The sequence below is a fragment of the Hypomesus nipponensis genome, chromosome 5 (genome assembly GCF_054491055.1).
Source record: "Hypomesus nipponensis isolate SF chromosome 5, ASM5449105v1, whole genome shotgun sequence".
NCBI classification, from domain to species: domain Eukaryota; kingdom Metazoa; phylum Chordata; class Actinopteri; order Osmeriformes; family Osmeridae; genus Hypomesus; species Hypomesus nipponensis.
Window position 1 is genome coordinate 13,711,179 of NC_140365.1, and position 13,685 is coordinate 13,724,863.

The 13,685-nt window shown below is 44.5% G+C and overlaps 1 protein-coding gene across 1 annotated transcript in view; it reads right to left on the reverse strand.

Moving 5' to 3' along the window:
- Positions 1-318: 318 nt before the first annotated feature.
- nrgna (neurogranin (protein kinase C substrate, RC3) a) overlaps positions 319-13,685 on the reverse strand; it is a 51,453-nt gene continuing 38,086 nt past the window's right edge. The window contains exon 3 of the mRNA XM_084698534.1: positions 319-999. Coding sequence (XP_084554660.1) covers positions 979-999 — 21 coding nt within the window. The 3' untranslated portion in view covers positions 319-978. The remainder of the gene's footprint in view (positions 1,000-13,685) is intronic.

Genomic DNA, 13,685 nt, shown 5'->3' on the forward strand with positions numbered 1-13,685 from the left:
GTTTTTGAGTGGGGAGTGTGTTTGGGGGGTTTGACAGTGAATGCAGCTTTGACCCTCTCCATCCAACAAACACACTAACTTGGTGAATCCAAGCAAGAACACAATATGAAGTGTTCATCTGCAACTATATGCACATGGAAAGTTAATTTCAATGTACACATTTTTAACCAGCAATTGTACAGCATGGGAGACACATTCAGCTGGTTTGGTATCAAGGACAAAATAAAATGAGTTGTTGCTTGAATGGCTAATTCTCCCTTTTTATTCATTTTGCACAGCAATCAAGCCATCAAAACACATACATGTACTTTATATATCTAAATGGTTACAATATCTATACAACAAATACCACAATCCAGAAGAATTAAATTGAATAAAACATTAAAGTAAAACATAAATACAATATTGAAAGGGTAGTTTTTACAATCCACTTCCAACAAGAAGAAAAACAATACAGAAACTGTCATTTCAGACAGTGCATACTTATATGCTGTAAAATTACTGTTAATAGCCAGTTAAGTGAACACAAATCTACATATCTCCATCTCAACCAATCCTTGCCTCCAGACCTACCTGCTCTGAGTTGAGCAAAATGACTTAAGTCATTCAAATATTATTTTCACTTGAGTGCACTTGTTTGTTTACATTAAAATTCATGCCGTGGAAGATTATGTTGAGTCACAGACATCTAACCTGATACTAGAGCACTGAGTGTGCATGTATGTTTGAGTATGTCAATATGCTGTATGTGTTTGTATGTTTGCATGGGTGTACAATTTGTGTGTAAGAGAAAGACAGAAAGAGTTCACAGATCAGCAGAGGGGTGGTACTCCAAACCTAGATCTAGTTCTATTTGTGCGGTACAGTGCCATTGTTTTTTCCCTCTTTTTGTGATAAGAGCTCTTGATGTTGCAGTGGCGTATGGTAATTGCCAAGAACCCAGACCTCACAGTTCAGGTGCTGACCTCTCTGTCTCTTCTACTTCTGCTCCCGTCGCTTCTGAAAGCACAAGCACACACACATTACTTGCTTTCTCGGGAAAAGTGGATCAATCTGGCTGGAGGCATTATATTTCTATTAAAATTAATTGTCAACTTTTGTATCAGTTAAAATAACTCTTGAAATGCCTTGAAAGAAGGTCTAGACTGGGACTGAAAAACGGCCCGGGACTTTGAAACGCAGACCGGCCCACGGTTGACCGGCCGATCGGGAAATCTCCCGACTCTCCCGACGGCCAGTCCAATCCAGCTTGAAAGTGTATTGTCATTAGATCCATCAATAATCCAATTCTGCTGACAGCCTACAACAAACTCTTTCAACTGGGTTGATCAACTAACAATAAAGAGACAAACAATGAGTAGTTTGAATGGTAAAATAAACTTTAAAATGCACTTTCTATGAACATTGCATCACGTTAAAATGGTTCTGTGTTGCCATTTTGAACTGTCATACTAAAAACAGGTGGGGAAAAAAAACATTCTCACTTGTCTCCAGAGGTAGGCTATTTGAGTGATGTTAGTGTTCATTATTCAAAACACAGTGGAGATATTGCACTTTCATGCCATTAGCTGCTACCATCTGTAGTATTGCCTAGCAACAAGCAATTATGTCAGCATTGTTCGGAAAACCTTTTTTTCTCCATCTGTAGGCAGGCCTGTTGGGGGCACTGATTGTTGGTGGGCAGTCTTTTCTGTTACAATATTTTTACTAGTCTCACACAGTAGAGTAGACAAGAGTGGATAGAATTGTTTACATGATTCTTAAAGGGGTCGTTGATTGCAGAACTGAATTTACCTTGTCACAGTTGAATAACGACAGTTCAGTGGGTAAAATTGACATACAGTGAACCTCAAAGTCCATTGACATCTCTTTCCTATGCAAATCTCACAAATAAAAAATGTAGCTGTAAAACGGTGTGTTTTGAAAAAGCCACCGAATTGACGTCAGTTCGGTGGCTCCACTTTTTTTGGCTCTAGTCTGTACCTTGGTCACGCCCCAAAATTTGCTGCGCGCTACTCTGTGTACTTCCACAGAATTACAAAGAAGAACGTTTTTCTAGCATATTGAAAATGGACTACATTGGCAAATGCAGTGTTCCAGGCTGTACAGGGAATGCTGACACTTTTCATAATCTTCCCAAGAAACCAGACACTCGACGGGCATGGCTGATGTTTTTCTATGAGAAGATCCCTGTGAAGTTTGACCCTCATTTATTCATTTGCTCGAACCATTTCACCAAAGACAGTTTTGAATGAAAACCTTGGCAAATTTAAATAAGGATTTGCTGTTCCAACCGTATTACAAACGCAAGCTGTAAGTATGACTTTATCGCTAACAATTAGCCTATTAGCAATGCTAACGTCTCTTGTATCTAGCATAGGTAGAATGCTGAATACGTTTCTATACACTTCAATATAGCTCAACTTAGCAAATGACTCTAGCTAGACTAGCTGTAGTCAGCATTAGACAGTAGGGGCTAAATCCCTCAGAGCGTCATGGACGTAGGGGAAGTTTGGCTGCCGGATCTTTGCATGGATGGACGGACGGCGATGCTGTTCAGAGTGCCGTTCCTGATTAGCAGGGACGTCCGTCTCTAGGGGGAGCATAGATTATGGACGGCGATGGACAGCGATGCTGTTCAGATTCAAGTCAGGGGGCGTGTTAAAGTCTCTGATTGGTGGTTCAACTTGAGTCGACTGCTTTTGACTAATCCAAGATGGCAGCACCTTGTGCAGATTCAATTAATGAAATATTGCATGCTACAGTGGTCGAAATGTTGTCGGTAGCTGAAGAGATGGAGGCAACTGCCAATCCACCTTTTTATACATCATATTGAGAGCTTTGCTGAAATTATAGCAATGATTTTGGCCCTAACTGACACAGACATCAATGAAAATGTGTTCACGATCCTCGGCGAGATGGTACAGCATAGGGGTGGGCAAATCGATCTCAAGACCGATAGTATCGATACCAACTATTGGTATCAATAGCCTGATTGGGCCTCATTCACCAAATGTTCTTACGAACAAATTTGTTCTCAAACCCCACTTACGCAGTTTTCACAAAGATTCTGGCATTCACCAATGTTTTCTTATTTGGGATTTGTTCTTAGGTAAGAACAGAATTTACGCACACCCAAGAGCACTCTTACGCACAATTGAGAGCTGACATGTTTGCACAAAATAAATTGTTATACCTTTTTCGTCCATTCTAATTTAAAATGGAATATTTCTCTCCTTTATAATTTTCCAACTAATAATTTTCATAATTTTACACTTTTTTTTTGTTTTTTTGTTTTAATAAATAAACACTACACTTACACTTCTGCTCATTTGTAATCCACTTGGAATTTCCATTGTGTATGAATTGTGCTAGGCCTATATAAACACAGTATTTTACAATCGCTATGAAAGTTTTTTCAATACCTTTAACAAGTTTCCTAAACTCTTAACACAGTGAGCACAACATCCGTCTGTGTAGGCTGTACAATTAACACATTTCTTGTTGCTTTGACACAAAATGCATAGAGTAAACAAAATGTTTTAAATGCTTTAACTTCTTTTACACACAAGCTCAACCAAGACCAAAACAATCGATTTTTACTGCCCAATTTACCAATGCTTTCACACTGTCAGCAAAACAGATAACATCATGTTCAAAACCTAAATTATTGGCTAAAGTCAAAGTGAACAGCTGTTTCTATTGTGAATTGAAACAGAAATACATCCCCTATATTTTATTCTATTGCTACTGAGAAACAGCTTAAGTTATGCAAATACTGTACATCACAGCTGATTCGCAACGAGGAAACACTCAGCTGTTGAGGTTCTTTCAATTGCATGACCATATGGTATAGACAGTAAAGAGAACCTCTTTGGGCTGATCTGGTGTGGGAAAAGAACAATATATAGCAACAAAAGAAAGTAAGAATACGGTAATGCCTGCACAAGGGGGAGGAAGACAAGTACCAGGACAAGGGAGAGGAGTGGGACAAGGGAGAGGGAGACAAATACCAGGACAAGGGAGAGGAAGACATGTACCAGGACAAGGGAGAGGAGTGGGACAAGGGCAAGCGAGAGGAAGACAAGTACCAGGCCAAGGGAGAGGGACAAGGGAGAGGAGTTAGAATGTGTGGTTGCGCTCAGAGAAGGGCCAGAGCTCGGGGAATACTGTAAATGGAAGCTATATTGCATATTTCTTGTCCTGCTGCAAATGAAGCCTTTACTGCAGCAATTATGTTATGTCTTTTTTTTTTCAATACAGTAACCGTACATTCTATAAAGCTACTCTGAGATGGGTCATTCAAGAAACTGTAAACTAGCCTTGCTTTGCCTTCAATTCAATTATGTTAACAGGGAACTTTGCCATCAAATAATAAGTGACTTATCACTGTTTTATAGACCCAAAGTAGGCTTATTCCGTACATTATGACTACACCACACAATGGCGTATTTATTGCTGCTGCAAAATGTTGCAGATCGTTCCCTGAAGAGGGATCACATCTTCCTTGACCATACCGATTTATTTGCAGAGAGCAACGAGTAGGCTACCTGTTGGAACGCTTTAGGCTACCAAGAGCAGTCCTCATGAAGCATAGCGCAAGTTCAGTCAGGCAAGACCGATCCCTGCACTCGGGCATACTCAATAATGTCCACTACTCACTCCTCCTGCTAAGAGCGCTCTACTTCCTCTGTTCCTATGTCGGGCTTTCATTTGGGTTCATTTCGAGTTGCCTCCCGTCTATCAATTAACGCTGTCACATGATCCCGTGCCTTTTAAATACGAGTTTCTCCCTGTGTAGTTTGTCCATGCTATCTTGCGCGCGACCCTCCACCTCCCCACTCTACATTGAGTACACAACTCCTTTTACATCATAGTGGTTGTGCAAACACCGTCTAACTTCGCTCAAACTCACTTTTCCCCTCCCCTGCAAGGCTGAGTTGTTGCCGGCGTGTACGTGCAGTAACACGACTCAAGGCCGAAATATGCTTCTGTGTCTCCGTTTACGGATGGGCGGGCACACGGATACTCATGGATACGGACGGATAGACTGCGTTCATTGTTCTCCGTAGGCTGTGGGTGCTGAAAACAATTCACTGCCAGAAGAGTAGGTTGCACAAAGTTTTTTTGTAAGACGTCGTGGAGTGTTTATTTACCTAGGTTACCGAGAAGTCTGAGCAAATTTACATATTAGCCGTTTAATCAATATAAAATGCACATTTTCAGCAACGACACTACCCATTTCTCGTCACATTTTAATTCAGATGCTGATTTACATGTACTGTTTAGCTGAAATATGAATTGTAAAAACTTACAGCAATGGCGGTCAAAGGATTCTGTTCGTCCTGTTTATCACGGCAACCCCGCCCCTGACGCAAACAGTTCTTAATACTGACCAATCACAGCCAAGGGGGTCTCGATAGCTCTTCGTAGCTCTCCGAAATTACGACGGATAGTTAGAAAATTCAGGAGGTGCACGTCAAGCTCTCCGGGGCTCTCCGAGGGCTGACGGAGAGCTCGTAGAGAACGTTCCAAGTCCCTGACTTGGTGACAGGGGACGACAGATTTATTTTGCTGCAGAAAGTTATACCGTGGATAAATGTAAGGATAAATAAATAAATGTAAGGATAAATAAGTAAGGATAAATAAATAAATGTGAACACATTACAACTTAAATATATATATATATATATATATATATATAATTTATATATTTTTATGTCAATGAGGCATTACATTATATAATTAGTCATTTATTTAAGCTTTGTGTTATAGTATTTATTCATTTATTTAGTTTTGGCCCCTATAATCCTCCATAGAAAGGGGTATTGCATACAGATAGAACAAATGAGGGACAGCTGTCCCTTCAATGCAAATGTTGGATAAGGATTAAACATTGGATATGAAGATGAAATCTGACAACGTTTTCAGCATTAAACTAATAAAATAATTGTTGTCTGTGATTCTATATGTGCTGTGGAAATAATTCAAAATTATAGCTCGCAACATATTGGAGCTGTGAACTTTGTAAAAAAAATTGAATTACGGACTATGAACTGAACTAGTTCATTTTAAAATTTGTGAACTATGTACTGAACTAGTGAACTTTCCCAACACTGGTTATAGACCAATTTTTGTTTGTAAACACTCGGGATGCGTGCACAAAGTGTTGGCAGAAATCGGGAAAGGATAACATTTAACGGCAAAAGGACCACACGGATCATACAAATAGTTAGATTTAATAAGATGAAGAGGACAGCCTTTAAGAGAGAAAGCGAATCCCCATTGATCTGTTGCATCGGACTGTTTTTAATTTGGGTCACGAAAGTCTTGAAATTTGAGTGAGAATGTCGCCCGGTACAGACCGCATTAGTGATGGGAAGTTTGGTTCATTCACTGATTCGGTTTTTTGAATCACTACCTATCCAGTTCTTCTCCACCTGCCCTCTCTCTTTCTTTAAGGCTCTGGAACTGCCAGTCTGCTGTGAACAAGGCAGACTTCATCCCGGCGTTTGCATCCCATGTTTCTCTTCATGCCCTTGCGCTGACAGAGACGTGGATCCGCCCAGAGAACACTGCAACTCCAGCTGCTCTCTCCGTCAACCACTCCTTCACTCACTCACCCCGCTCAACTGGGCGGGGTGGTGGGACAGGTTTGCTTCTTTCCCCACATATTAAATACACATCCACACCACTCTCTGTTAATCCCAAATCATTTGAACACCATTATGTGATGCTAACTGATCCTATCAAAGCATGCTTAATTGTTCTTTATCGCCCACCAGGACCGCTAGCCAACTTTGTGGAGGAGCTGGACATGCTCCTCAGCATCTACCCGGATGATGGAACCCCCCTGATAGTCCTTGGGGACTTCAACATCCACCTCCAAGGAACGCAGGCCGTCGACTTCTTGTCCCTCCTGGCCTCCTTCGACCTGACGCTGCTGAGCACACCGGCGACCCACAAGGCAGGCAAACAGCTAGACCTTGTCCTGACACGTAACTGTATCACTGACTTAACCTCTGTAACCCCACTGCACATTTCTGATCACTACTTTATCCAATTCTCTGTCTCTCTCCCTCCAACCCCTCCTACGTCCCCTCCCCTCGTAACTTTCCGGCGCAACCTCCGCTCCCTATCCCCCTCCCATTTTTCCTCTATTGTAACATCCTCCCTCCCTCCTATTGAAGAGTTCTCATCCTACCCCACTAACACTGCCACTGACACCCTGTTAACCACTTCAACTGCATCACTTGACTTTCTGTCCCCTGTCAACCAGGCCTGCACGATCTTCTCCCTCCTGCCCGTGGCTTACGGATGTTATTCGTGAAGAACGGTCCACCCTTCGAGCAGCTGAGAGGAGATGGGGCAAGTCCAAAGACGGTCTGATAAGTATCACTCCCTCCTTAAATCCTTCTCTTCTTACATAACTGGTGCTAAAACCTTCTACTTTCTTAACAAAATTAACTCTGCCTCAAACCCCCACAAACTTTTCCCTACCTTCTCCACCCTAATTACCTAACCCTGACCCAACTAAATGTCTAAACTCTTTCTCTCCCCTGTCCGAGTTAGAGCTCTCTGACCTCATTCTCTCTCATCGCCCCACCTCCTTCCCCCTTGATCCTGTCCCTCTCTTTTAAACCATCTCCCCCTCTATCATAACTTTTCTGCTCCATGTCTTAAACTCCTCTCTTACCTCTGGCACCTTCCCCTCTGCCTTCAAACAGGCCAGAGTTACCCCTCTACTCAAAAAACCCTCCCTTAACCCTGCTGTCCTCCAGAACTACAGACCGGTTTCACTGCTACCCTTCTTTTCTAAAACAATTGAACGTGCTGTATCTAACCAACTGTCTAACTTTCTCTCTCAGAACAACCTGCTTGACCCCAACCAATCGGGCTTCAAGACCGGCCACTCCACAGAGACTGCCCTCCTTTCAGTCACCACTGCCCTCCAGTCTGCCAGAGCGGCTTCGAGGTCATCCGTCATCATTCTGCTGAACCTTTCTGCAGCGTTTGACACGGTTAACCACCAGATCCTGCTCTACAGACTTTCTGAGATGGGCATCACTGGCACTGCACTCCAGTGGATCTCATCCTACCTCTCGGGAAGATCCTACCAGGTCTCCTGGGGAGGCAAACTGTCTGACCCACACCAGCTCTCCACCGGTGTCCCACAGGGCTCCGTCCTTGGACCCCTCCTCTTCTCTCTGTACACCACCTCACTTGGACCAATCATCACCTCCCATGGCTTCTCCTACCACTGCTACGCCAACGACACCCAGCTGTACCTGTCGTTCCCCCCGACCGATCCGGGGATCTCAGCTAGGATTGAAGCCTGCCTCGCAGACATCTCCGCCTGGATGACCGAGCACCACCTCCAGCTGAACCTCGCCAAAACTGAACTTCTCATCATCCCGGCTAAACCCTCCATCTCCCACGATCTGTCAATCACCCTGGGATCTGCGACGGTGACCCCCTCATCCTCTGCCAGGAACCTCGGGGTTACCATGGATGACGAGCTCTCCCTCACGGGCCACATCGCCGCAGTCTCCTGGTCTTGTAGATTTACCCTCTACAACATCCGGAAGATCAGGAGATACCTGTCTGAGCACTCCACCCAGCTGCTAGTCCAAGCACTGGTCTTCTCCAAGTTGGACTACTGCAACTCGCTGCTCGCTGGTCTCCCAGCATGTGCAACCCGCCCTCTTCAGAGGATTCAGAATGCAGCGGCCCGCCTGGTCTACAATCTACCCAGACGCTCCCATGTTACCCCGCTCCTCATCTCCCTCCACTGGCTACCCATCAACGCCCGTATCAGATTCAAGACCCTGGTACTGACCTTCCGAGCAGTGAACGGGACTGCACCCGTCTACATCAAGTCTCTCCTGCAACCTTAAACCCCCACCCGTCACCTACGGTCTTCTTCAGACAACCGCCTGGTGGTCCCACCGCTCAAGACTGCCCGGTCCCAACACAAGCTCTTCTCCTGCCTGGCCCCCCAATGGTGGAACCAGCTCCCCACCTCCATCAGGGACACTGACTGTCTCCCCACCTTCAAGAAATGGCTCAAGACGCACTTGTTCCGGGAGTACAACGGCACTTAAGAATTCTTGGCTGGACTTGTCAGTTAGTTTCCTCCAGGATCACAATGACTCTTATTAAGTGACTCATTGCTCTTTTAGATTAGATATAACGAAGCTAAGTCTTGTACTCGCTGTGTAATATGCTACTGTTGATTGTCTTCTACAGGTACAGTCCTGCACTTTTGTGGTTCATATTGTTTTGAATTTGTAACTTGTATAACTGCATGCTCTTATGGGTCTTCCCTTTTGGCACTTGTTTAGCTTTTTCACAATGTATGCTTCATGTTTTGGCTACTTGCAATGTTTGGGACAATCTCGTTGTTATGATCAGTGACCTATGCTCTTTTGTAAAGCTCTTTCTTGGAAGTCGCTTTGGATAAAAGCGTCTGCTAAATGAATAAATATAAATGTAAATGTAATTAACCCACCTCCCAAACCCCTTCCCTCCACCCTGACAGCAGACGACTTCTCCTCCTTCTTTGAGAAAAAAGTTGCCGACATTAGCAGTCGGTTCCCTAAACCCACCTTTCCTACCCCCTCACCCTCCATGACTGAACCAAATAAACGTCTAAACTCTTTCTCTCCCCTGTCCGAGGCAGAGCTCTCTGACCTCATTCTCTCTCATCGCCCCACCTCCAGTCCCCTTGATCCTGTCCCCTCCCCTCTCTTTCAAACCATCTCCCCCTCTATCATAACTTTTCTGCTCCATGTCCTAAACTCCTCTCTTACCTCTGGCACCTTCCCCTCTGCTTTCAAACAGGCCAGAGTTACCCCTCTAGTCAAAAAACCCTCCCTTAACCCTGCCGTCCTCCAGAACTACAGACCGGTATCACTGTTACCCTTCTTCTCTAAAACAATTGAACGTGCTGTATCTAACCAACTGTCTAACTTTCTTTCTCAGAACAACCTGCTTGACCCCAACCAATCGGGCTTCAAGACCGGGCCACTCCACAGACTGCCCTCCTTTAAGTCACCACTGCCCTCCAGTCTGCCAGAGCGGCTTCGAGGTCATCCGTCATCATTCTGCTGGACCTTTCTGCGGCGTTTGATACGGTTAACCACCAGATCCTGCTCTCCAGATGTTCTGAGATGGGCATCACTGGCACTGCACTCCAATGGATCTCATCCTACCTGTCGGAAAGATCCTACCAGGTCTCCTGGGGAGGCAAACTGTCAGACCCTCGCCAGCTCTCCACGGGTGTCCAACAGGGCTCCGTCCTTGGACCCCTCCTCTTCTCTCTGTACACCACCTCACTCGGACCAATCATCACCTCCCATGGCTCCTCCTACCACTGCTACGCTGACGACACGCAGCTGTACCTGTTGTTCCCCCCGACCGATCCGGGGATCTCAGCTAGGATTGAGGCCTGCCTCGCAGACATCTCCGCCTGGATGACCGAGCACCACCTCCAGCTGAACTTTGCCAAAACTGAACTTCTCATCATCCCGGCTAAACCCTTCATCTCCCACGACCTCTCAATCACCCTGGGATCTGCAACAGTGACCCCCTCATCCTCTGCCAGGAACCTTGGAGTTACCATGGACGACAAGCTCTCCCTCACGGCCCACATTGCTGCGGTCTCCCGGTCGTGTAGATTCCCCCTCTACAACATCCGGAAGATCAGGAGATACCTGTCTGAGCACTCCACCCAGCTGCTTGTCCAAGCACTGGTCCTCTCCAAGTTAGACTACTGCAACTCGCTGCTCGCCGGTCTCCCAGCATTTGCAACCCGCCCTCTTCAGAGGATTCAGAACGCAGCGGCCCGGCTGGTCTACAACCTACCCAGGCGCTCCCACGTTACCCCGCTCCTCATCTCCCTCGACTGGCTACCCATAACGGCCCGCATCAGATTCAAGACCCTGGTACTGACCTTCCGTGCAGTGAACGGGACTGCACCCGACTACATCAAGTCTCTCCTGCAGCCTTACACCTCCACCCGCCACCTACGGTCTTCTTCAGACAACCGCCTGGTGGTCCCACCGCTCAATACCGCCCGGTCCCAACACAAGCTCTTCTCCTGCCTGGCCCCCCAGTGGTGGAATCAACTCCCCACCTCCATCAGAGACACAGACTGTCTCTCCACCTTCAAGAGAAGGCTCAAGACGCACTTGTTTCGGGAGTACATCGGTACTTAGGAATGGTTTACTCAACCCAATGCTAGTTTCCTCAAGGATCTGAATGACTTGCTTAGACTGTTGATCTTGTTGGTTAGTGGTAGCTGATTCAAACAGTTGTATTATATTCTATTTTAGTTAATCCTACTTTTTATTGCCTTCCTACAGGTACACTTGTACTTAGAGATTCATGTTGTTTAATTGTAACTTGCTTAACTACATGCTCATATGGTTTCTTCCCTTTAGCACTTATTTTTTGGTTGTTCACAATATGTACTTCTTGTTTTGGCTACCCGCAATGCTATGGGGCTATCTTGTTGTTATTATCAGTGACCTATGCACTTTGTTAAGCTCTCTCTTGGAAGTCGCTTTGGATAAAAGCGTCTGCTAAATGAATAAATGTAAATGTAAAAAGACCGAGTCGGGAAATTAACAAATCGTTAGTTTCCTCTAGATACAGAGCCTGTGCAGTATGCAGGTCACGTGAAAAATGATCCAAAGACTCGTAGAAAGACTGAGTCAGGAAATGAACGAATCACTCGTTGAGAAGACTCGTTACTCCCTAGTCCTTATAAGGATTCGTTCAAAATGAACGAATCGTTCACAAACGACACATCACTAGACCGCATAGTCGAGCGGCAACCATGTCTTCACGTCACAGTGTTTCCCCTAGGATTTTTTTATAGCAGTGGGCAGTGGCGAAAATCAGTTATCAACTTTGGGGGGGACAATTATATGACATTTTCTCACAAGAAATTTCTGATAGGGACACCAAAATGATTGCTGTAACACAGCCTACATTGTAATATGTTAAATGTATATTGAGTAACCATAATTAATACTCCTGGATAATTTATAGTTAGTAACTGAAGGGTTGTCTCAACTTGTTTAAATGTAGTTATAAGTAGTGTTTATTAACAGTCAAGTATGAATGCAGGTGCACAGTATTTACAACCAGCAATACCAAGAAAGGCCAGTATATACTGTACTCTGTGTACAGTTTTGTAATTACGATGGGCGTGGTGCAGTCTCCTCTAAAAGAATCTCAATTGAACCATCATAAAGTCGGGGAAACATTGCGAAACCATTTCTCTTGAAGTGGCTGATATGGTTCTGTGCCACCACTGAGGTGACGAGACAGTAAGGGCCACTGTTTCCTGCTGGCAAAAAGGTTGACCCCCGGTCCTGCCATGGCTGTGACACTGTCATCTGAAGTCTCTCCTTGGCTCTTTCCCCTTTACCACCCTCACTGACTCACAGTGTCTCCTCGAAAAGACATAAGGTGTTTGCCATCCTCCTAACTACCAGTACCCAATACTACACAATTAATCACAACAACAATACCATTGCCTCAAACTAATCGTGGTTCAGTCACCAGTTAGAGAGTGGGGGTATCCATGGCATTATGTCCCTATTTAAGTGTAAAGAAGAGAACCCGTCGTGTTGCCAAACAAGAGACTCAACAAACTTCCCCGAGACCCCGTCTCTGCAAATCAATTCCTGCCTACCTGCAGCTATATTGTCTGTTTGTCATCTGGTGCCTCCTCTGCCTAATGGCATCATTATGAAACATTCAAGTAGCACAGTTCACATCATTTTTATAAACATTTTATCAACTAGTCTTTGAGATTAGGCCACTAGGGTTCTTTCTTTGCGTTTTGGTGTCCTGAAATGCTCTGATGTCCGTCTTTATTTTTTCTGCAATTTTTTTACCATGCTGGCCGCACACACAATGTGCAGGTTATTTACAGTAGGAGATGGATGGGCTTCTATCATTTCTTACCATTCTTCTAGAATAGGCTTCGATCTACCGGGTAGCTAGACAGTTAGGAAAGGTGAAACGGATTGCATTGACAAGGATTGACAGCTGTATGAGTTCACCCTTTACACAACGCAAACTGCAAACATATCAATATAATTCATGTTTTGGTTTTATATAGGCTGGCTTCGCAGAATAGCTGAATTTGCAGAGCTAGTGAGCCCTAATTCCGTTTGTGTGGCATTTGCCATCATCTTTGCTATCGCCAGTTTACTCCAGAACGGCACACAGGTGTTTCAAAGTCCCTATAGACGATTTAGCTTTTACAATGAGACCATTTAAGATAATAATGAAAATGGTAGAATATAGTATAGTTCTGATCAGGATCACTAACCATGGCAAATGGATTTCGAAGAACTACAATATCCGTGCTGATCTTGATCTTGGATTGAATTGACGATAGCAAAGTTTCCATCTTTTGACGACGCCAAATGGAATAGGTGCTAGCTAATGTTTGCTCCATCGGTTTGTTTGCTAGCTATGCAAATGCAGCTAGTTAGTTTAGTGTGTGTGAACCTTGCCAACATAGTGAAATCGCTATGGTGCGATTAACTGGATTAATTTCACGTTACCTACGTGCATTTCAGATGGTAGACACTCATGTCACCTTGTCAGATAAGGAACACAACTACTGCATTGCTAGCTTCTCTCTGACTCTAATTCAAAAA